Source organism: Salvia hispanica, chromosome 5, assembly GCF_029641045.1.
Source record: "Salvia hispanica isolate PSC_SH4W2 chromosome 5, Shi_PSC_v1, whole genome shotgun sequence".
In the NCBI taxonomy this organism is placed as follows: domain Eukaryota; kingdom Viridiplantae; phylum Streptophyta; class Magnoliopsida; order Lamiales; family Lamiaceae; genus Salvia; species Salvia hispanica.
The window spans coordinates 1,818,478-1,840,254 of NC_142696.1; the positions used below are offsets into that span (position 1 = coordinate 1,818,478).

General features: G+C 33.7%; 5 protein-coding genes and 1 pseudogene across 11 annotated transcripts; 5 read left to right on the forward strand and 1 right to left on the reverse strand.

Annotated features, from left to right (window-relative positions):
* The first annotated feature begins 499 nt into the window (after positions 1-499).
* Positions 500-1,701, forward strand: LOC148924159 (F-box protein At5g65850-like). Its single transcript, XM_089058616.1, has one exon. The coding sequence runs from the start codon at positions 500-502 to the stop codon at positions 1,643-1,645; it is 1,146 nt and encodes a 381-aa protein (XP_088914742.1). The 3' UTR covers positions 1,646-1,701.
* A 1,745-nt stretch (positions 1,702-3,446) lies between these two features.
* LOC148924160 (F-box protein At3g07870-like) lies at positions 3,447-4,575 on the forward strand (annotated as a pseudogene).
* Positions 4,576-6,165: 1,590 nt separating this feature from the next.
* On the reverse strand, positions 6,166-9,824 carry LOC125187079 (ethylene-responsive transcription factor-like protein At4g13040). 5 transcript variants are annotated; one of them, XM_048083590.2, is made up of 7 exons: positions 9,547-9,824; positions 8,659-8,709; positions 8,358-8,485; positions 7,800-7,875; positions 6,991-7,165; positions 6,588-6,709; positions 6,166-6,505 (listed from the first exon to the last, which is right to left on the reverse strand). In XM_048083590.2, exons 2-7 carry the CDS (start codon positions 8,699-8,701, stop codon positions 6,387-6,389), a joined length of 663 nt encoding a protein of 220 aa, XP_047939547.1. In that variant the 5' UTR covers positions 8,702-8,709; positions 9,547-9,824; the 3' UTR covers positions 6,166-6,386. The 5 variants fall into 5 exon arrangements, with proteins under 5 accessions (XP_047939547.1, XP_088914362.1, XP_088914360.1 ...); XM_089058236.1 differs by lacking the exon at positions 9,547-9,824 and adding an exon at positions 9,369-9,388; XM_089058234.1 differs by lacking the exon at positions 9,547-9,824 and adding an exon at positions 9,283-9,304.
* A 2,168-nt stretch (positions 9,825-11,992) lies between these two features.
* On the forward strand, positions 11,993-13,844 carry LOC125190372 (plastid transcriptionally active protein). Of its 3 annotated transcripts, none has more exons than XM_048087658.2 (4): positions 11,993-12,213; positions 12,801-13,018; positions 13,213-13,361; positions 13,437-13,844. In XM_048087658.2, the coding sequence occupies exons 2-4, from the start codon at positions 12,893-12,895 to the stop codon at positions 13,477-13,479; spliced, it is 318 nt and encodes a 105-aa protein (XP_047943615.1). In that variant the 5' UTR covers positions 11,993-12,213; positions 12,801-12,892; the 3' UTR covers positions 13,480-13,844. The 3 variants fall into 3 exon arrangements, with proteins under 3 accessions (XP_047943615.1, XP_047943613.1, XP_047943614.1); XM_048087656.2 differs by having other exon boundaries at positions 11,996-12,213; positions 12,857-13,018; XM_048087657.2 differs by having other exon boundaries at positions 11,998-12,213; positions 12,869-13,018.
* A 3,014-nt stretch (positions 13,845-16,858) lies between these two features.
* Positions 16,859-18,219, forward strand: LOC125191411 (wound-responsive protein-like protein). Its single transcript, XM_048088972.2, has 2 exons — positions 16,859-17,025; positions 17,990-18,219. The coding sequence occupies exons 1-2, from the start codon at positions 16,955-16,957 to the stop codon at positions 18,060-18,062; spliced, it is 144 nt and encodes a 47-aa protein (XP_047944929.1). The 5' UTR covers positions 16,859-16,954; the 3' UTR covers positions 18,063-18,219.
* Positions 18,220-19,758: 1,539 nt separating this feature from the next.
* Positions 19,759-21,050, forward strand: LOC148924161 (uncharacterized). The gene has a single exon (XM_089058079.1). It carries the CDS (start codon positions 20,047-20,049, stop codon positions 20,902-20,904), a length of 858 nt encoding a protein of 285 aa, XP_088914205.1. The 5' UTR covers positions 19,759-20,046; the 3' UTR covers positions 20,905-21,050.
* The last annotated feature ends 727 nt before the right edge of the window (positions 21,051-21,777 follow it).

Sequence of the window (21,777 nt, forward strand, 5' to 3'; positions counted from 1 at the left end):
TTTTTTCGGGTCGGGTATCCACGGATACCCGTATTCCCACCCTATATGTAGTACTCCATTAGATTAGTTTGAATGAATAAAATTCACAAATCGATTTCAAATTTAAAAAACCTAAATATTCCCTTATATTGCTGTTTTAAGGATGAGATGAAGAATTCATATTTTATTTTGATTCAGATAATAAATAGAGTCCAGTGCAGTTAAAAGTAGACTCCATTAATCTTTGTTTCAAATTAAAATCAAATAACAACAAATCGAAATATAAGTATATAGGTAGAAATACACAAATCTTAAATAAGGATATGGTATGCAATGTATCTTTTATTTCCATAAAATGAGATCAAGTCATAAATCTTATAAATAGGATCCCAATTCCATAGGAGAGAATATAGAGAGTCGAAATAGGAGAGTCCAAATTCTAGGTATTGTGAATTTGTGGTGAGAATTATAAAGAGAGAGAGGTATTGTGAATTTGTGTTATCTCTCAATCCATCCAAGAATGAAGCAAGATTTGTTCGCATTCTTACCATCAGAAATCTTCACCAATATCCTATTGAGACTCTCTCTCGAAAACATTGCAATTTGCAAATGCGTTTGCAAACCATGGCTCAATCTCATCGAGAGTCCCTATTTTCTCGAGTCCCATATTTCTAAATCCGCCCCTGCCCTAGTGGTCTCGATTCCCGATACTAAATCAAATCGGTTCAATCTTTTCAATTTGGAAGACAAACGCAAGGGCAAGCCCAAGAACAATGCAATCACCAAGTTTGATTTTCCCCAACTCACAACGATACAGGGTTCCGCCAACGGCTTGCTTCTTCTCAAAAACCGTTCTATCGATGATCTTCTTTACGTATGCAATCCGATCACCCGTGAATTTGTTGAGCTTCGTGGCCCTCGAGAAGGTTGTTATGGAATTGGAGTGAGCAGAATAAGCAGACAACATAAGGTTGTCTATCTTAACCCTAACCCTAACGAATGTCATGTATACACTCTTGAGTCTGGATCTTCGTGGAGACTCGTTAAATCTACTATCCCCTTGTTTGATCATTGTTTGAGCTCCTATGGTGCATTTGTTAGTGGCAATCTGCATTGGCTTGTTTCAATACCGGGGACAAAGCATCATTATGTTTGTTGCTTTGATCTTGAAACAGAATGTTTTAGCAAGTTTTCTTCGCCCCTTGAATCGCCCCTTGAATGTTACTACGGAGAAACATATTTCCCCAAGGAGATGTTGTATACTCTGGGGGATTGTCTGTGTTTTAGTGGTGACGAACACGCATATGGTTGTAGTTCTGCGAGAGCGATCTGGTTGTTGAAGAAATATGAACAAGTCGAGAAACGTTGGTGCAAGGTATGTGCCGTCATACCTAGTTTTGGTGTCTTCGGCCGACGTCCTTTCAATGGTCCAGATTATCACTACTCACGTCTTCAACCTATCAAAGTTTACAAAAATGGTAACATGTTGATGTTATGGGAAGAGAGGCTCTTTGTATACTATTCCAACAGGAACCAAAGTCTTGAAAAAATTGGTTCTTATGGCAAATTGAAGAATGATAGTTACTATATCAATTCTATTCTTCTCATTCCAAATTTTGTCTCACTCAAAAGAACTTTAGGTATGCAGAATGTAATATCATTTTAGTTTCTACATTTTTTTATCCTCATCATGGACTTGTAATTTTTTTTTTTATGTTTACTGTTTCTCTTGACTTAAATGATGTATTAAAAAAGATTTTAGTTTTTGGATTTAGTTTTTGGATATGACCCAACCCCATATAGAAAAGCTTACTATTTTGTTATATTTTGGTTGAAATAAATGATTGGACGACTGCTAAAGATTTTTTGTAGTTTAATGTTAGGATCTGATGAAATAAAACTTTAGTTATACAGATTTGATCAGTTTGCTTTTTTGTATTGGTTTCATGAATTGATTTTAAACATTTTAATGGAAATAAATGCTTATATAGTTGGGATGTAACTTGGGTTTCAATTTTATATAAACACATAGTTAAATTCAAGATATAAGGCTACTAACAAATAATAAATTAGATTACGATAAGTACTCCTATAATTTTATTAATCAGAACAATAATTTTTATTTGTTAGCATTTTATTAATCATTACATGTGTTGAAAAAATAACAAATTTTTTTTATTTTCTAAATTTTCTCCTAATTTTTTTGTTCGAATTTAAATAGAGATTTTCTGATTTTTCCGATAAATAATTTCAATCCAAATAAATATTTTTGTGAATTGATCTAGTTTAGCTCCATTTTCTAGAATTCTCTACTAGAATCTATAATATTTTATATTTAGATTTTTTCTCCATAATAATCTAGATATTTTCCTAACATTCTAGAGAATTCTACTAAAATATCTATATATTTTAATACTCCCTCCATCCCATAAAAGTTGAGACAACTTTTGGGCACTGAGATTAAGAATTTATATTAAATAAATAGGAGAGATGAAAAAAGTAGGAAAGACAAGAGAGAGTAAAGTAAATGATGGAATAAAGTAAGAGTGATTAGATGTTTTGTCTTTTGTTAAAAAAGGAAATGACTCAACTTTGTTGGGACGGACTAAAAAGAAATACGACTCAACTTTTATGGGACGGAGGGAGTACATACTAATTCTAGAGAATTCTACAAAATATTAGATAATTCTCCTAAAATATCTAAATATTTTAATACATACTAATATCTAGATAATTCTTCATATATCTAGATATTTATCATATCTAGATAATTCTACTACAAAAATCAAGTTTAATTATTTTTATTCCAACGGATTTCAAAAAAACCTTATTGCTAGAAAATCTCAACTAATTAGTACCAAAAGGTAATCAAGTTACCTTTCAAAAACTACTTCGGATTATGAATATATGAGTTTGAATATTAAATTATATATTTATTTTTAAAAATAAAGAGAATGATTTTTCTAATAAAAATTTATTGAATATTATCTAAACAAAAGGAAATTACATAATAAAAAAAGAGTTGTTATCTAAATATTATCATGGAAATAACATTATTTTACAATCTACCATATTCAAGGTAATATCCGCTCGTCTATTACCTTGTTACTATCTACGTACAATTTTGACGACAATGAGCTTGAATATCTGGTTTCTGATTTTGAATCTACGTACAATTTTGACGACAATGAGCTTGAATATCTGGTTTCTGATTTTGAATCATAGAAAATCTTAACTGTAATCTAAATTAATATTTTTACTCTTTTTATATAAGTTTATAGTCAGATGCCGTACTCCCAATAAATTTAACTTAATTAAATTGGACGAACTGGATTAGGAATCTCTTTTGAAGTCATAAATCCTATTTATATGAGTATAAGGCAACTCATAAATCTTATAAATAGGAGACCAATTCAATAGGAATAGGATAGTCCAAATTCGAGGTAGTGTGCATTTGCTAGAGAAGAATGAAGCAAGATTTGTTCACATACCTACCATGGGAAATCTTCGCCGATATCCTATTGAGACTCCCTCTCAAAAATATTGCAATTTGCAAAAATGTCTGCAAACCATGGCTCGATCTTATTGAGAGTGATTATTTTTTCAAGTCTCATCTTTCTAAATCCGCCCCCGCACTAGTGATCTCGATGCCAAGTGCAGATTCAAATTGGTTCAATGTTTTCGAATTGGAAGACAAGCCCAACCACAAGCCCGAGCGGGATCCAATCATTAAGTTTGATTTCCCTGAAGCATCAACAATACAAGGTTCTTCCAACGGTTTGCTTCTTCTTAAAAATCCTTTTATGGATAAACTTTACGTATGTAATCCTATCACAAGTGAAGGTATCCTGCTCAGTGGGCGTCTTACTTGCCGTCAACAAGATTGTTATGGAATTGGAGTGAGCAGAATAAGCGGACAACACAAAGTTGTCCATCTTAACCCTTACTACATGTATACACTCTTGAATCTGGATCTTCATGGAGACATGTTGAAGCAGCCGCTACCCCCTTGTTTGACCGTTGTTTGAGATCCGTTGGTGCATTGGTTAGTGGCAATCTCCATTTGTTGGTTTCAAATAAGAACGAGATTCCTTATATTTGTTGCTTTGATCTCGAAGCAGAATGTTTTAGCACCCTTTCTCCACCCCTTGAATGTTATTACAAAGGAATAACTTCTCCCAAAGGAACGTTGTATACTTTGGGGGATTGCTTGTGTTTTTGTAACGATGAACCCAACGATAGTGTGATCTGGTTGATGAAGGAATATGAACAAGTCGAGAAATATTGGAGCAAGGTACATGTCATCCCCGTGGAAGAACCTAAATTAAAATTCAGCAGAAAACTTTATTTTTGTCAAGAATCCTACAAGGCTACAAACGTCTTCAGCCTATCAAAGTTTACAAAAATGGTGACATGTTGATATTATGGAGGACGCAGCTCTTTCTATACTACTCCAACGAGAAGAGAAGTTTTGAAAGTATTGGTAAGTATGGCATAATGAAGGGTAATAGTTACTTTATCAACTCCATTCTTGTTACTCCAAATTTTCTCTCACTCAAAAGAAACTTGGGTATGCACAAAGTAGTATCATTTTAGTTTGTACATTTTTTTTTATCCTCAATGTTGACTATTTTTATTTACAAAACTGTTATCAATTGATTGTTCAGCTAAACAAACTCTTTATTTATGTAGTTATATAGGGGTTGAAAATTTAGTTTGTATATTTCTTTTCTTTCTTATTATACATAGGAGTTGTAATTTAATCATCTGTATTCATTATTATCTATTAATCGTGCTAGCTAGTCTACACAAATTAAATAGAAAAAATGTGAATTGCTTCTTTCAACATTACTGTTTCTCAGCTCACATTTAGAGATTTTTCTCACCTAATTTGATGGGAAAAAGCATAACTTCTTTTTGGAATGTTGTTTTGTACATATCGGGTCAGGTCGGGTCGGGTAGGGTCGGAGGGTCCGCACTTGTATAAATATAATCATGGGAAATATCATTGTTTCACAATCTATTGATTTGATTAAATTGGGCGATTTTGATAAATCTTATATACATATATGGCAAGTCACAAATCGATGGTGTGAATATGGTAAAGTTTCAATTCAAACAAAAATAACAATTCCATATGTGTAGTGTCACAACTACAACATTAATTATCAATGATATATCGTATCGAAAACGTTGTATCGTGTATTGTATCGAAAATATCGATATGAAAGAATTTCATATCGTTAGTTATCGTATTGAAAGTTTCGATATATCGAACTTTCGGTATTAAAAAAATTTCATATCGTATCGATATTTCGATATATCGTACCGAAATTCGATATATCGTTAAATATCGATATATATCGAAAATTTCGATATATATCGAAGATATCGATATATCGAAAATTTTCGATATATATCTTATTTTCGATATATCGAAAATTTTCGATATATATCTTATTTTCGATATAAAACGATATATCGCGATATAAGGAAATTCATATCGTTATCGTATCGAAAACTTACGATACGATATCGTATCGTATCGAAAATTACGATATATCGAAAATTCGATAATTTTTCGATATTTTTCCCCAGCCCTAACTATCAGTACTAATTTTGCTATCTAATACTAAAAATTAATTACCAAAAATGACAATAAGGAGTATTACGATTTGTATTTATAAACATAGGTGACAGAATTCAGTTGGGCCATCACCTTGAGGCCCAGACTAACCCTAAACCCAAATTTGTGAACGTCTCAAAATTAATATGTTACGATTTTAAAAGTTTTAATTTAACTCGAAATAAAACTAACATCTTTGAAAACTGGCCCACATTTTTATATAAGTATTAATTAAATAGAATTTGGTTCTAAATTGGCATAAATCCATCCTTTTCTTTCTGTAAATCTGATTAGCACTAAACTATGTATATTAAATATATGTGCTTGAATAAATTTAACATATAGACCATTTCATATTTTATTAACTACTACTCCATGTATTTAGAGATAGAGAGTGCTAATGATTATTAGAGAAAATTTATTTAGTTTAATTTAGTTCATATAGGGGTTGTAATTTGTTTATTTAATTTATATAGGGGTTGTAATTTTGTTCGTAAATTTAATTTATATTAATTTGTATGATTTGAGAATACATATTGTATGTAATCAAGATCATGCTATACCTTAAATTGTGCAATAAAACTAATATTTCTCAGACGAGAGATGATAAACAATGATGATGTTACAGCAAAATATTGTATCTTTTCCTTGTGGAATCTGCCCTAATAGGGGCGATTATATACCAAAAACCGAATAAATTCTTTAGCCTTAAGCCAAAATATATGTATTTATATAAGAAAAAGAAGAAGAAAAAGTGGTAAAGAAGGTGATCAATGGGGGGTTATGGAGCTAACATATCATCTTCAGAAGCCGATGGACCACTTCGTCCTTGCTCCTCGCCCTCCCAGTCGTTGTCTAGAAGCTTCCTCCGCGGCCCAGTCCCGCTACGTCTCTGGCTTTCTGGCAATTCATGGGTTCGAATCAGAGGTGTGTGTTATGCAGTGAGTGGCGTGAGGTATCAAGAACTCGGGAAAAAACTTACTCTTGTTGGTGATGGCGGAGCGCGTGATGGCTAAGAATTCGTCCCAGTTGAATTTCCTGAGCTCCTGCTTTTCCTCCTCGGATAGTTCAAAGTTGGGCTCTCTTCCACACATGAACGCGGCCCTGCGCGTGTTTTAGAGTCGAATGAAACGTCGTACAATATTGCCACTATGGAACACAAATCTAAACCAAATATGGTTTGTATACTCATGAGTTGAATGTGTTATCTTTGCTCATCAATCTAACTTGAGAAAGTGTGCGACTACCTAAATCGAGCATGAGGTTGGACCGTTTCTATAAGGTTCAACGACCAAGGGAACTCAACTTGATACAAGAATCATAATGGAGAGATTAGGGCTGATGCTGTTGGGATGATGGAGACGAAGGGGAGACGTTTATGATACCTGTCATAAAGTCGAGCGGCCTCTTCCTGGGAGCCTACAGTTCCTAAATGGATCTGTTTCTTGTCAACTTTAATGGCAGCTTGCCATTTCAAATTCTTGAAATAGACGCCTCTCATGATGCATGGTTCTTGGTTTTCGACGTGCTTCCTTCTGTGTCTCTTTCTTCGTTTAACCTCTGCTAGAAATGAAACAGGTAAGCAACAAAGAATCAAAGAAACTCACTTACTGAATCAGTCAGAACACACTATATGGGTGAATTCATCAGAAATACAAAGTTCAAATTGAGTACAATATGTTACGAAACCAACTCAATACTAATTCAATCGAACATATTTAGGCTAATCCATCAGAAAAGCAAAGTCCAAATTGAGTGGACATATGTTACTATAGACTTCAAATCAATAAAGTCCAAGGAGCTTTGCTGCTACATTTGGTACGATGTGTATACACGTGATAGCCATTATAATGCACGACTCAGTCATAATTTGCGATAATTTCATCTTTTCTGGAGCTACTCCTATTCACCTTGGGCTATGAAGGGCCGATGAAAAACATATGAGGAAACTAAGCATGTTCGATTACTGTTTAGTCGTGAACTGACACATCCAAATGAAGGTATGCTGTTGATTTAAGCATAATGCAATCATCTACAGCTGTTATAAATTATACTTACAAAATGAATATAATTTGCATAAATGGAAGACATAGACAAACTCTGCAAAAATAGATAGTATAATTCTACTCGGAACCAAAGCTGATAGGAGTACTCGATCAGATCAAGAAGGGACGTATAAAGAATGAGAACAGACCAGGAAAATGCTGAAGTGATGCACTCGAAACAGCAGACATGTTTGACGAACCAGGGCCGGTTTCCAAGCTGGTTTCCTAGACAACGACAGAAATCGATGTCAACAAATATACATAAGAATGAATTTGCAATGACAAAAACAATGAGATAATCGAGAAATTATATTCCAGCATTCATCCATTCACTTCAAACACAATATGTTAGCTACTCATTTTCTCTGTGCAAATGCTTAAAGAAGTACGAATCAGTAGTAACAGAGATGCCAACGACAAGGGTAGGATCACAAGAACCATTCAGAAATGTTATCACATACACACACAATCAACTAATATTATATGAAGATTAGAACAGCCCTCTGTCTGTGGATAATGATTCTATTTTCGATTAAACTTAGAGTTCAAGGGCTCTATCATCTTCTTATCAGACAGTTATGCAGAACATTGGTCCTAACTTTAGAGGGTAATTTGAAGCCAAAAAACTAACAGTGTAAAAGATGAGCATTGAGAGCCCCACGAACATAATCAAAGATGCATATGAATGTTGGTAATGAGAAGCTTACTTCTTTTGGTTTGGGACTGCCATTCAAAGGCAGAGGATGAACACTCACTGGTTTAGTGTTTTCAGCATTCTCAGGATCCTGTCCTTGCTCAAAAATCGGCGAAATTGGAGCCAAAAAAGAATTGAATCCTATATACATAGTATTGAGTCAGAACTCGAAGGAAGTGATCATGGCCAGCAAAATTGCCATGGACGAACGAATCAGAATCAGTTAATCAGTCATGAGTGCATAAAATAGGCATATGCATTGATTGTTGAATACACGCATACAAAGAACATCATCTAGCGGATATAGGAAATACCAGAGCACAATCCCAAGAGCTTGCGCCTACGAAGGCTCACCATTGCAGGTCCTACAAGACAAGCCACAACGTTAGTCAACCACAGGTATGCATAGCTCAAAACGCCACCATCGTGCAATTTCACAGCAGATATCTCAACATAATGTATAGCAGCACCTCAGATCTCACACACGAAACCAAAAGTCATTAACATAAATACACAAACAACTCCGCGAAATTCTTGAACTCAGCGGCAAGTTACTGATTCTTATGCCAATACAGAGCTGCCTATGTTCTGCAACCAATTTCTTGACATCACATTACTTTGAGCACATAAACACAAACAAGAAACACCGAAATTAACATCTAATTTCAAGAAAACTACAAACACACATAAAAGCTTCAAGAAAATCGCCTCAGCCTGAAAAGCCCAAAGGTGACCAAGAAAAAATCAAGAACCCTAACCAGCCCTACCCAAAAGATAAAAAAAGGTGGTGAGAAAACAACACCCAACATATCCAAAATTGCCATAAAAATAGACCAGCACCCAATACCACCAACCCATCACCCTAAACAGAAAAAGAATTTCATCGAATCTACATAATTACCCAAAAATTCCCCAAGTCAACCCCACCAACCTACCACCTTTCATGGAGGCAAGAAAAGGATAAACCCAACATAAAAATACAATCTTTAACCTCCCACAGCCCACAAATCGAGAAGCTAAACACCTCTGGGGTGAAAAAAAGACACAAACTTGTCATCATTCAGGGTGAGCCAATGCCAAAGGCCATGTGACAAACAGCAATTAGTGCAAGACTCCAAGTCAACCGATGCAGACAAAACAGTTTAGAAACACAAATATGTGTGTGCATCAAGACAAGAAGCCATTGTGGGAAGGGATTGTACCTTGGAGAGGCAGAGGGGAGGGGGGAAAAGGGAGGTGGCGGTGCGGGGAAACCGAGGAGGAGAGGGGGAGGGGGTGGTTTTGGTTTGTGTGGATTACAAAAGGAAGATGGTAAGAATAGAGAGAGAAAGAGGTTGTAGTTTACAACACAAGTAGGTTGGTGTTTTACTCATGCATCTACCACCTTTTGTTTTATTTTTACCATCATAATGTTTTTGTAATTGGGGAGGGTGGTGTGGTTGTGTTGTTGGGTGGAGAGAGAGAGAGAGGTTGATGGTTGAATAAGAGAAGCTGTGATTCTGCAAATTGCAATGAATTTTAAGCCAGGGAAAATAATCAAAAAAATATTAAAAGATGACGAAAGTGCCCTTGGAGGGCTAGCGGAGTTTATGGAATCTAGGTTTGATTGGGTGGGAGGAAATTGACCGAATTGCCCTTCTTATTTAATTTCGATAATTAATAAATTGTTATTTGAGTCTAATTATTCTTTTCCATCCACGATATACTTCTATCACACTCATGGACCAATATTCATGGACCCGGTATTTTATTTACTCCCTTCGTCCCGGATAATTCGGATCACTTTGATCGGGCACGGGTTTTAAGAATTGTAATGAAAAGTGGGTTGAAAAAGTCAGTGGAATGTGAGTCATACCTTTATATATTAGTTTTATAATAAATGTGAGTAGGAATGAGTTGGTAGAATATGAGGTCCACTACCAAAAATGGTAAAAGTGAAGTGGGACAAATTATGTGGGACGGACCGAAATGGAAAACTGGGATGAATTATCCGGAACGGAGTGAGTATTATATATTTTACGGTATTTTATTTATTATATATTTTAATTAATTATGTGATTTACTTAAAATATGAAATGAAAATTAAATTTAAAAATACATAATCAAAATTATTAAAAATTAAATTAAAAAAAAAACTCAAAATTGCATGATTATAAAATCTTTAAAAAGTCGGTATTATTACTTAATTAGAAATCTAAATCTCTATTTGTGCCCCGAATGTTTGACGGCAGTCGAGTCGCACAGTCTTTGAGTGGGTTGCATGACAATTTTTAACATCAAAAAAATTTATATTTTGAGTAATATAAAAATATAGCAAAAATTATTGTCTTCAATTTACAAATTTAGAACTTAGTAGTAGAATTTAGAACAGATAGTTCATATCAAAATATAAATATTATCACAAAAAAAAACACTCAAAATAACGGCCACGTATATTTAACAAAGGAAATTACCAAACGCCTTCATTAAATACTACTATACCTATATTCACGACTTTAATCTCGTGGCTTAGGGCGTAGTTATTTACCATTGCCGTGCTATAACTTAGTATAATGTACTATTTAATTATTTGTAGAGTGGGGTTTAATTTAATAGTGTTTGGTATAAATAGTTGCTCAACCATTATTTTTATTGTGCAATGGAGGGTATAATGTTTTCGAAACGCAATAATATACTTTCTTCATCCATTACTAATAGTTGTATTGATAGTATGTAACAATAGTTTAAATGTGAAAAAAGAGATTTTACTTGAATTACCAAATAAGAAAGTGATGAATTATGTTACCAAAACTAGAATGCCATTAATTTTTGTTAATATCTCAAAATTGAATAACGGGATTATTGACTGACATAATAGTATGCGTATATATTTGGTCAAAATTACTTTCCTTAGTTATTAACTTTTTATTGTGCTTTTTTTCAAAACGGACGAATTGATAAACTTCAATCGTTGAATGGAGTAATATTTGATATCTCAACAACAAATACTCCATCCGTCTCGCTTAATATGACACATTTTCCTTTTTAGTTTGTCCCAACTAAGATGGCACAATTCATTTTTTGGTAACTGTCTCTCTCCAATTAATACACCCAACCACTTTTTCTCACTCCTATTAAAATATAAATATTTCTTTATCTCTCTATTTTAATACTTACATTCACCTTGTCTCTCCAATTAAACACTTTAACCAATAACTCCTAAAACCTCGTGCCGGCTAAGCAATGTGTCATCTTAACCGGGATAGAGTGAGTATTCAAACAAACTAGTTATGCAGCAACGTTTAATTGACATTTAACTTTATCGTCAAAACATAATTACTAGTACCTTTCTTCATGTGTATTTACACTTTGTTTCTCGATTTATGAAATTAAACAAAATGTTTTTATTTTCATATACTAGTATCTAACTGGGTTCATATTTTTGTAGACTCACTTTGGTCTCTTTTTAAAGAATCCATTTATTTCACCTACTTTGGTCACCTTTCAATTAGAATTGCAGATATGTTCAATAAAGAAAAAGTATGGGTATATTAGTTCGATAAAGGTCTCCCCCCAAAAAACTAGGATAATATATATTTTTTTAGTCCAGTTGATTTATTTAATTGGGAAACATACTAAAATTTAATACTCCAATGTTTTAGTATAAAGAAAATAAAAAATACCAAATCTTAGTATTAAAATTCTCCATAAATTAAAATTCGGTGAAAAAGCGGCGACTTCTCCCTCTTTCCCTGCCTCGCCGCTCCACCACCGCCCGACCTCCGGCAACCTCTCCGGCGAAATTCACGTGGTCTCTAGCTTTGTTTATGGTTGAATTTGAGATTATCCCCTTTTTTGCGGTGCATTATGTGATAAACTGCACACAGAAGGTAATATTTCTTCTAATTTTCGATTTGTGGTGAATTAAATAGTTACATTCTTTCTTTGAAGATTTTGAATTGATTGCGTTGGTGTTTTCCTACGTGATTTGGCCTTTTCAATTTGGAATTTATGTGGAAACTTTAATTATCGTGTTGCTATAATGCGCATTGCAAATGGAATAGGGAAACGAATAATTGGATAGCTGAATTTAATAATTTGATAGCTGAATTTGCTAAGCTTGTGTTTGATTGCCACTTTTGATAGCTGAATTTGCAAAGCTTGAGTTTGATTGCCAATTTTGATAGCTGAATTTGCAAAGCTTGAGTTTGATTGCCAATTTTGATGGCTGAATTTGCTAAGCTTGTGTTTGATTGCGAATTTTGATAGCTGAATTTGCTAAGCTTGAGTTTGATTGTGAATTTTGATGCTGAATTTGTAAGCTTGTAAATAATGTGTTTGATTGCCAGCTCTATTTTCGTTAATCGAATGTTCTTTACTCAAAGGTCTTCTTTTTAGGAGCTTAGCAGCAGTTATTTTATTCCTCGTTAGCATTTAAGCGTTGACGAGATAGCTTCATGCTCGATTTTCCGTATAGGACTACGAAGGCCTCTTCCAAGTTATGTTGAGGTCATTCATTGAGTAGAAGCTCAGTTTGTTTTGCAGTTTACAAATTCGTTGTTATTTGAAATGCCAAACGGTGTTTCCCATCCCCTGCGTATGGTAGCATCAGTTGCTGTTTCGCTTCTTGGTGGAGTTTTCGCTGTTGGTTTTCTGTCCTCTTCAGTTTCCGAACGCTACACTTCATTTAAAAAGGTTAGAGTGCACTGTGTTGTATAAGCAACTTGGAGTAGTTTATATGGTGAAGTATATATCCCACCCAAATTTACACGTCTTTGTCGTTTTTGCTTTTTCTTTACACTGCTTCGCTTTCGGTTCAGTGCAAATCAAGGAATCGTGTTTAGCTATTATGTACACTTATGGCTGTTTAATGTAGGTTGCTTTTGCAGAAAAAATATGGGCGGCCATGTCGGAGCTGTAAAGCAGTTGGCTACTACGCGTGCAAGACGTGTAAAGGGTGTGGCACTATAAATTGGTCTCCACTCTATGATCCAATCTTCATAAACCCTTGTGTCTGTCCAACCTGTGATGGATTCAAGTGAGTTATTTCCTCTTCAAAAACGTCTTGTCGTGTAAAAAATTAAGTTGTTAAAGGTTATCGTTCTTATTGTAGGGTCCAACGCTGTCTTAACTGCTTGGGATACGGCTCTGCATAAGTTTTCAATATCACGGTGCTAGTAAGATTGGGTCTTTTCAATCTTGTTGAAATGGAATTCGCTGGTTTTGCTAATCGGAAGCCACACTTACACCACGAGCTAGGAATTCGTCGTGTTACCTTAGAAATGTTTACAAAATAGATGCTTAGGCAAATGTTCATCTGAAACCATGAAACATGGCCGTTGTTAGTGAAGTTACATATGTTTTCAAAGATGAACCATTGTGGTTTTGCTGTGATTTTTGGTTATAAATATGTTCACATTGATGGTAATATGTAGCACTCCAATATTTGAGTAAATGATTAATGTATAGTCTGTATTTTGGAACATTGGCTAGTTAAAGAATGTTTTATTCGTAAGTTTTATATTGAAATTGTGGTAATTTAATAAATTTGATGTCTGTTCATAGATTAGTTAATTAACATGGTGATAATAGTGATTTTGTTGTTGTGGCATTCTTGCTGAGACAAAAATCGATGAAATTGTGTTTTTATTTTATTTTTGTAGAATTTATCCCTTTCAAATGCAAAGAAGCTGTTTTTCTCTGGGAATAATTTCTTTTGTGCTTCAATCTTTCTAGTAACTTTATTTATTTATTTAGGTGGGGATCAAAATATCTGGATCGTTGACTCGTTGTATTTTATAGTTCTATTACTTTAAAAAAAAAAAGTATTCAACTAATTTTAGGAAAAAGAAAGACCCACCAAAAATGTGGATAATAAAGTGGACCTTCACGTTTGCCGATATACATATGGAGCCGCATAAATTTAATTGTTTTTACTCGATTTAGACTGGGAGATATATTTGAATTTATTCAGTTCTATATTATTTATAGGAAATGGAAATAAAATAAACACACTTATATCACGTGTTCCACAAGACCACAACACTCTCCGTACTAATTTGTGACATATAATAGCACTTTGTTTGACTTATTTTTCCTACTATTAAAAAATAAAATACATATAAAATCTAATTAAATTATTACACTACACTCAATCATATACCTAAAGCAAATAAATATGAGTACTAAAATATTTGTAAGATTGCGAGGGCAATACCGTCATTCTATCATATCAAAAGATACATTCCACCGCCATTATGCTGTCACACATTAAATAGAGAGGAGGAGAAAAGAGTAATTTGAGAGAAACATAAAATAGAAAGGAATTTAGGAAATGAATCAATAATTGAAAAATGGTTGGTGGTATAGCGACGAATAATAAAACCTTCACCGACGAAACCATTGATTGGATAGCCCGCCTGCCAATTCCACCGGATAACGCCCTGTCACTTTTATTCTTTATTTTTAGATAAATATTGATTTTATCTCGTACGTTTTTACGTTATAATCGTCACTTCACAATGTCCAAAAGATCGGATGAAATTACATCTGAGTTTTTGAAACCTATAAATCTTCTTGTTCCAGTTGTTCCTTGATCGTCTAATCAATTACGAAGTCGTGCTTGGTTCGACACTACCACCGAATTCTCCGACGTCCAATCGGCGTTTGTCTTTTCACAGTCGTAGAATTACGAAATTAATACAACGTAAAAAATTAAATACACTACTATAATAGTTCTGAACTTAACTTTGATTTGGCTTCTATGCTTCAGCAGTTTTTAAATTGATTTCGGTAAAACCGTGAGTATTTTCTTTCAAAAATTTGGGAGTAATTTTGTCTGAAAATTTTATATTCGATATTTTTAGTTGAAATTGAAATATTGGGTGGCGTTTAAAATTACGCTAAGATTGATATTTTTTATGAAATGATAAAACAATGGGACAAAATTGAATATTCATTTTTTGTTTTCCATAACCCCTATTCATTCTAGGTTTAGGTAAGCTCAAACGAAAATCGAAGATCGGTTAAAAATATTCACTCACCCAAATTTACTATTGCCATAAATGACTAAAATATATTTCAAACTTAGTCATTTATTGCATGATAAGAATGATAGCGAAGTTGATGAAGCAAAAATGACAAAATTTAACTAAATTAGGATTTTGCAGTTTAAATATTTACTTTTAATTACCCATTTTTTATGATAGTACTAGAATGGTGACATTGCATGATTTTATAAAATTAAGGCGTCGTGTTTAGTTAAGTAGTATAATTAAAAAAAAAAAAACTATTGCTATCACCACTATGTTAATACGTATAATGAATCAATGATGGGTGGTTTAAATTTTAGTCCATTATCCTATATTTTGCAATTTTCCCTATAACACACTCTCCAAAAATAGTTGGATGTTGGATGCAATTAAAGAAACACGTGTTGGACGATTTGAAATCAATAATTATAATAATAATTAAAATTAATAGTCTTATTTAATGTTCAAATATTTTCTACATAATTATCTTTCTCGAGATATTGTAGAGATGCCGACCCTTCCGCTAATGAAGGGTATAAAATATAAATAGTCATGAGAAAATTTATGTTTTTTAAATAAAATAAATATTATAGGTTGGGAATTTACGTGGCCATCAAAATAAATACGTCGTGGAATTATTTTGATGGTTTAGGTATATATTCAAAGACTTGGCCAAGTTCATTTATTTTTATTTTTTTAGACGACTTCATTTTTAAGTCTTTTTTCTCCATGGTCATGGCAATGACAAGTATGAAAAGTTGATCAAGTCATAGAAAGACTTCCTCAAGACTTCATAATTCATAATTGTTATTCATCTCAAAATATAAGGTGGTTAGGTTATACTCCCTCCGTCCAGAAAGATTGTCCCAGTTTATTTTCTGCACTCATTTTGCTAAAATAATAATAAATAAGTAAAGTTGAAAGAAAGTAAAATAAAAGAAAGAATAATGTAGGTAAGACTATTCTCTACATTATTCTCTCTTTTACTTTACTTTTTCTCTACTTTAATTATTTATTATTATTTTTGCAAAACAAGTGTGAAAAAATAAATGGACAATCTTTCTGGGACAGAGGGAGTAACTAAGTTTCTAATTTTTTTTTATCTTTTTACTTGATTTTTTTGTAAACAAATATTTTTCCTGGACATATTTTCATTCTGGTTGAATCATCGAAACATGTTGAAGAACCTTTATTCAATCTGATTCAGATTTAATGAGATTCAAGTTTTAACGATTCATGAGGAAAACTCGGATTTATTGTGTTATGTTGCTTCTTCAATTCGAATCGAGAGTAATCCATTAGGAAAGACGGATCTTGTTTCATCTTTAATTAGGCAAATTAATATATAATTGATCGAACACTATTTGAAAATGATTTTTTTTTTTATGGAAATTCTAGATCAATCAACATTTATCTCATGAATAAATTTATCAAAATTTGGTCAAATGATCAAAGCTGTTGGGCCTAGGCCCATTATAAAGTTTTAATAGGCTTATAATATTTAGACCCTAATTGAATTAAAGAGCTCTTCAGCTAAACGAAGTTTCCCAAAATTTGAGAGATTAGGGTTTTTCTTGCGCCGTTGAATTGATCTGTGAAAATGATTTACGACGTGAATTCGCCACTTTTCCGTTCGTTCCTCAGCCAGAAGGGCGGCGCCTCCGACAAGAGGTATATCTCTACTCGAATTTGAAGTTCTTTAGGTTTTGATTTTTTTTCAATTTACGTTGCACAAAACTGGTTTCCGCCGGATTTGTTGCTTGTTAGTTGCTGCCTTGAATGTATAATGATTCTGTGATTTTATAAATGTATAATGATTCTGTGATTTTGTGGTTTTGTTTATAAAATTACAACAAATTTCACGAACCCTAAAATTCGAAGATTGATTGTTATGTTGATGTTTTTCTTTGTTCATTGATTGTTGCTTTATTTGGAGTGATCTAATATTGCTCGATTAATTGATTTTGCAATAAACTATGCTAACTCGAGCTTCTTGTGATATTTGCATATTTATAGAATTTTGAATTTTCCATTGATTGAATGAGTTAGAACTGTAAGTCTATGTACAAAATGTAAACTTTTTTTCTTTCCTGCATATTCTTGTTTAATTAATTATTGTAGCTCCCAGCTGGTTTGGAATATAAACATATATTCCAATTTATATATTTTCCGCAATTTATCACTGTAGAAATGTAATTACATATACAGATTGAGTGATTTTTTTCTGCCAGAGTTGAGAGGGGTAATTGGAGTGCAAGTTGTACTTTATTTCTGCTTAATTTTGAATTTTTCCATGGTTATCATTGTTTGGCTTCACTTTATGTAACTTGCTTGCTTCTCATTTGGAGATGATATATGTCCTGTGTTTTATAAGGAATCTAGCAATGAGTTAGTACTTGTTTTCTTTATGCTCTCATTTAAAGATAATTGACATCCAGTGCTGGTTTTTGTAAGGAATCTATCAACCGATTTATGTATTTTCTGTGCCCACATGTATCTTTTTCTATGTGGTTTCTCTTATACTTGAAACTCATAGTTAAAAAAAACTGTATATGACTTTTTTAGTAGAACAAGAACAATGTTTTTGATTCAATAATTTAATTTCTCTGACATTGGTGCTGATTCATTTCAAAAGGAAAACTGAAGAGCAGAAGCCGAAGGAACATAGGCCAAAGGCAAATGAGAACAAACCTGTTATGAACGAGTAAGCGTGCATTATGCAAGCACTAGTTTGGATGGAGTTTCCAAGTGTCTAGATGTGCACTTTATAAGTGCAACTCTCTAAACTTGAATATCGAGTTTGTTTCTCTAGACTATGTGTAACAAGATATTGGTTTTTATTTAGTGAAGCTTATTTCTGATAAATCTACTCGTCTCAAGTTCTCCGCTTCTGTTAAATGATGCTCATATATCTATATGTTATGCTTGTTCATATTTAGTGGTTAATTCCCCATCCCTTCTGGATGTTTGGTATATATCTTCCAGAGGGATTCTGAATTATTTCCCTCTTTAGATGATAGAAGAATTACTTTATGCTTCGTGGTTAATTCCTCCCCCCTTCTGGATGATATGGGTATCTATGATATGTCTACCAGAGAGATTCTGAATTATTTCCCCCTTTACTTTGTCTGCTTTATTATATTCATGAAAATCTTGCATAGTTGCTACCTTTAGATGATAGAAGAATTACTTTATGCTTTCACTTGTGAAAGCTTTGACTTGCCTGGTGAAGTTTGTTGTGGGATTTACAGTTACATAGTGAATGTTCTCACAAGATTGACACTGTAAAAATTGTGAAAATGGTCACAGCAGACAATTAGGGGTCCACTAATCAGAGAAAAAAGGCTTGGTGGTGGTTGTGAAAAAAGGTGGTGTGTGCAATGTGGTAATTGAGTGTCTTCCCATGTGAAGTTGAAGACTTTGAGCTTCTTTTTTTTCCAAACCAGAAAACCCTTTAGAATTCACCATCAATTAACCCCCTTTATCTTATGTACCTCCCTCATTATTGATGCTTGCCTTTAATCACTACCACATTAATAATTTGATTTTGATCCATTCTTCGGTTATGGTTGATCTTGATTGAACAATCTGTAGGGGTGGATTGTCATGATCTATTTCAACTACTAGGGTGCTATTCATTTGTGCATTTAAAAGATGGATTGATGCTTTAATTATTTGCAAGATGCTTCGATGCATATTCTCTGCCATATAGAACTCGGATTAGTCAAATTTGTCCTTACATGTCATTATTTCTTTTTTACAATTTTTGCCTTTTTGTATTGTGGAGAATGTCGAGGCAGAGATTATAGTGTTAAAGTGTGTTATTATTGAATGTAATTGATAGCCTTTGACTTTGCTTCATCTCTAAATTTAATTATTCTTTCTCGCCCATGTGATGTATGTGTACGTTGGTTCTTTGCCGACTACTTTAAGTGCATTAATTAGATAGGATTAACTTAATTATTTCCCATTACACTGCATGATCTATATTAATTAGTATGTTATGTGTAGCAATCGATTTATTTAAAGCCTAATTCAAGATGATGCAAAAAGATAGCCAGTGCAAAACTAGAATATAATTCAATAATCCAAAAAAATGTCATAGGCATAGTTATATTTTTTTCTTGTACTTCTACATATGACAAAAATATCGAATAAATTTGGGTTTGTTACTTATAACTCAGCCTCCAAGATGGTTGTATTGATTTTGCTTCTGTACTGTGATATATAGTTATATAAATCAATGTTTACTACTCCATGTCCGTGTAACATTTAATTTATTTCACTCCACGTGATACTCACAAAATCATTTATTTACATAATTATTAGATCATTCATTGTAAATCTCTATTTGAAGACATGTTTAGCATATCTGATCCCACATAAGTTTATAAGCACATTCCTCAAATAGAGCTTAAAACACTACACTCCAATCCTTTTAACATAATAGAAAAGGTCATAATTTCGGTTGTTCAATGGAATCAAGAAATGCAAAAAGCTTTTCTTTCCAAAGCAAATCACCCTTTTCTTCCATTGCATTGTTTCTCTCTCTTACTTAAACAAATTTCTCTTCCCTTTATTCACGCCGCATTCACTACTTCCACAACTAGACTTCCCAATCACCAAGATTCCTTCTTCTAATTCTTCTTCCCCATTTCTTCACCATCTCCCATTTTTCTATTATTCCCAGAAATGTCTGAGCTGTGCATCTCCAAGTCTCATTTTTCTAGTCTTCTCATCTCTGACTTCTTCATTCTCCTCTACTCCTCCATTCTCTCTCATCCCCTCTACTTCTCCTACTTCATCTTCTTCTCCCCCTACCTCCTCAAGCTCCTCTCCTTCCTCTCCCCTCTCTTCCTCACCACTTCCCTCATCTCCCTCGCCTTCCTACAGAGACTGCAGCTCAACAAAGATCACCATCCCAATGAAGAGCTCCAAAGCTCTGAACTTTACGAAATCTTCTTCGGCCCTCCATCAATGGCAGAGGTGAGAGAGGAGTTACACCAGACCCCCCAAAAAGATCCCATTTTGGAGCCGATTCCGCTGCCGGGCCTCGCCGGAGAAGCTCCGATCGCCGCCGCCGGAAAATTCAAGACTCCGGCGATGGAGGAGGAGAAGAGGCTTGATGATTCAGTGATCATGAACGGATCGAATGTGGTCGTGTCGAGATCAAACTCGCTCTCGAGCTGCGGGTCGATGAGGAGGGAGAGGGAGTGGAGGAGGACGCTGGCCGGAAAACTGTTCGAGGAGAGGCACAGCGGAGGAGGCGGTGGAGGAGAGGGGATGGACTCGCTGTGGGAGGCGCACGAGGTGGATTCGAAGAAGAGTGGCGTTGGGAGGAGAAGGAAAGTTGATGATGTGGAGGAGGAAGAGGATGAGAATGAGATACAGCTGTGTTGTTTGCAGGCGTTGAAGATGTCGGCGGGGAAGATGAATCTTGGAGTGGCAAGGCCGAATCTTGTCAAGATTTCCAAGGCGATTAAGGGGATTGGGTGGTTGCATTTGCATAAGAGTAGCAAGAAGGTTCATAACAATGCTGATCATAGATAGATCTTGTTCATCTTATTTAATAATCTACTTTGATTTGATTTGTGGTATATACTACTTGTAGTTGCATAACATAGTTGTCGGTGTTTGTGTTTTCTTGATGTTCTTCTTTTTAGTATGGTTTATCTCTCGATCTCGTTTATATTTTAGTGAAATTTCTACTTATTACTTTGCTATGTATGTAGGAGAGAAAACAATTTTTTGTCATAGGATTATTAGCTATTTCCCATGTTTCTATTGATTCGGGAGAATTGATGTTTATTGACTAGATGGAACAACATAGAATAATAGAAATTATATAAGTTGCTTTTATTGCAATAAAGAGAAAAATGACTTTTACTATGAATTCCTAATAACAAATATGACAAGCTTACAATAAGATGGAAAGAATATTATGCCATAGGGATATAATTAATTGCTAACTAATTACCAATCCCAAATTGAGATCAATTTTCAACCATTTTAGAAGATCTTGTGGTTAATATAATGCCAAGTTTAATATATTTTAAATTTAAATAATTATTAATTAAATTAAAAGGGTATTAATGTCAAATCCTATACGGAGTAATTATAACTAACTATTTTCTCTCTCCTCAGAATCATCTCAAATCTTTAAATTTACGTAACTCTCTCAATTTAAATTATTTTTTCGCAAAAAATATATCAAATTAAAGATAATTTAATAAGGATTCCAATGAGATCTCAATTGCATATGTTCCGACGACATTCGGGTGATGAAATTTGATAAATTATATTTCAATTTTCGTACATGTTGATAAGCAACTATTTTCAACAAATACAACAAAAAATCTCAATATATTATAGGCAAAATCTCAATATTATGCATGTCCAATCTCAATAAAAATGTGTTGATAT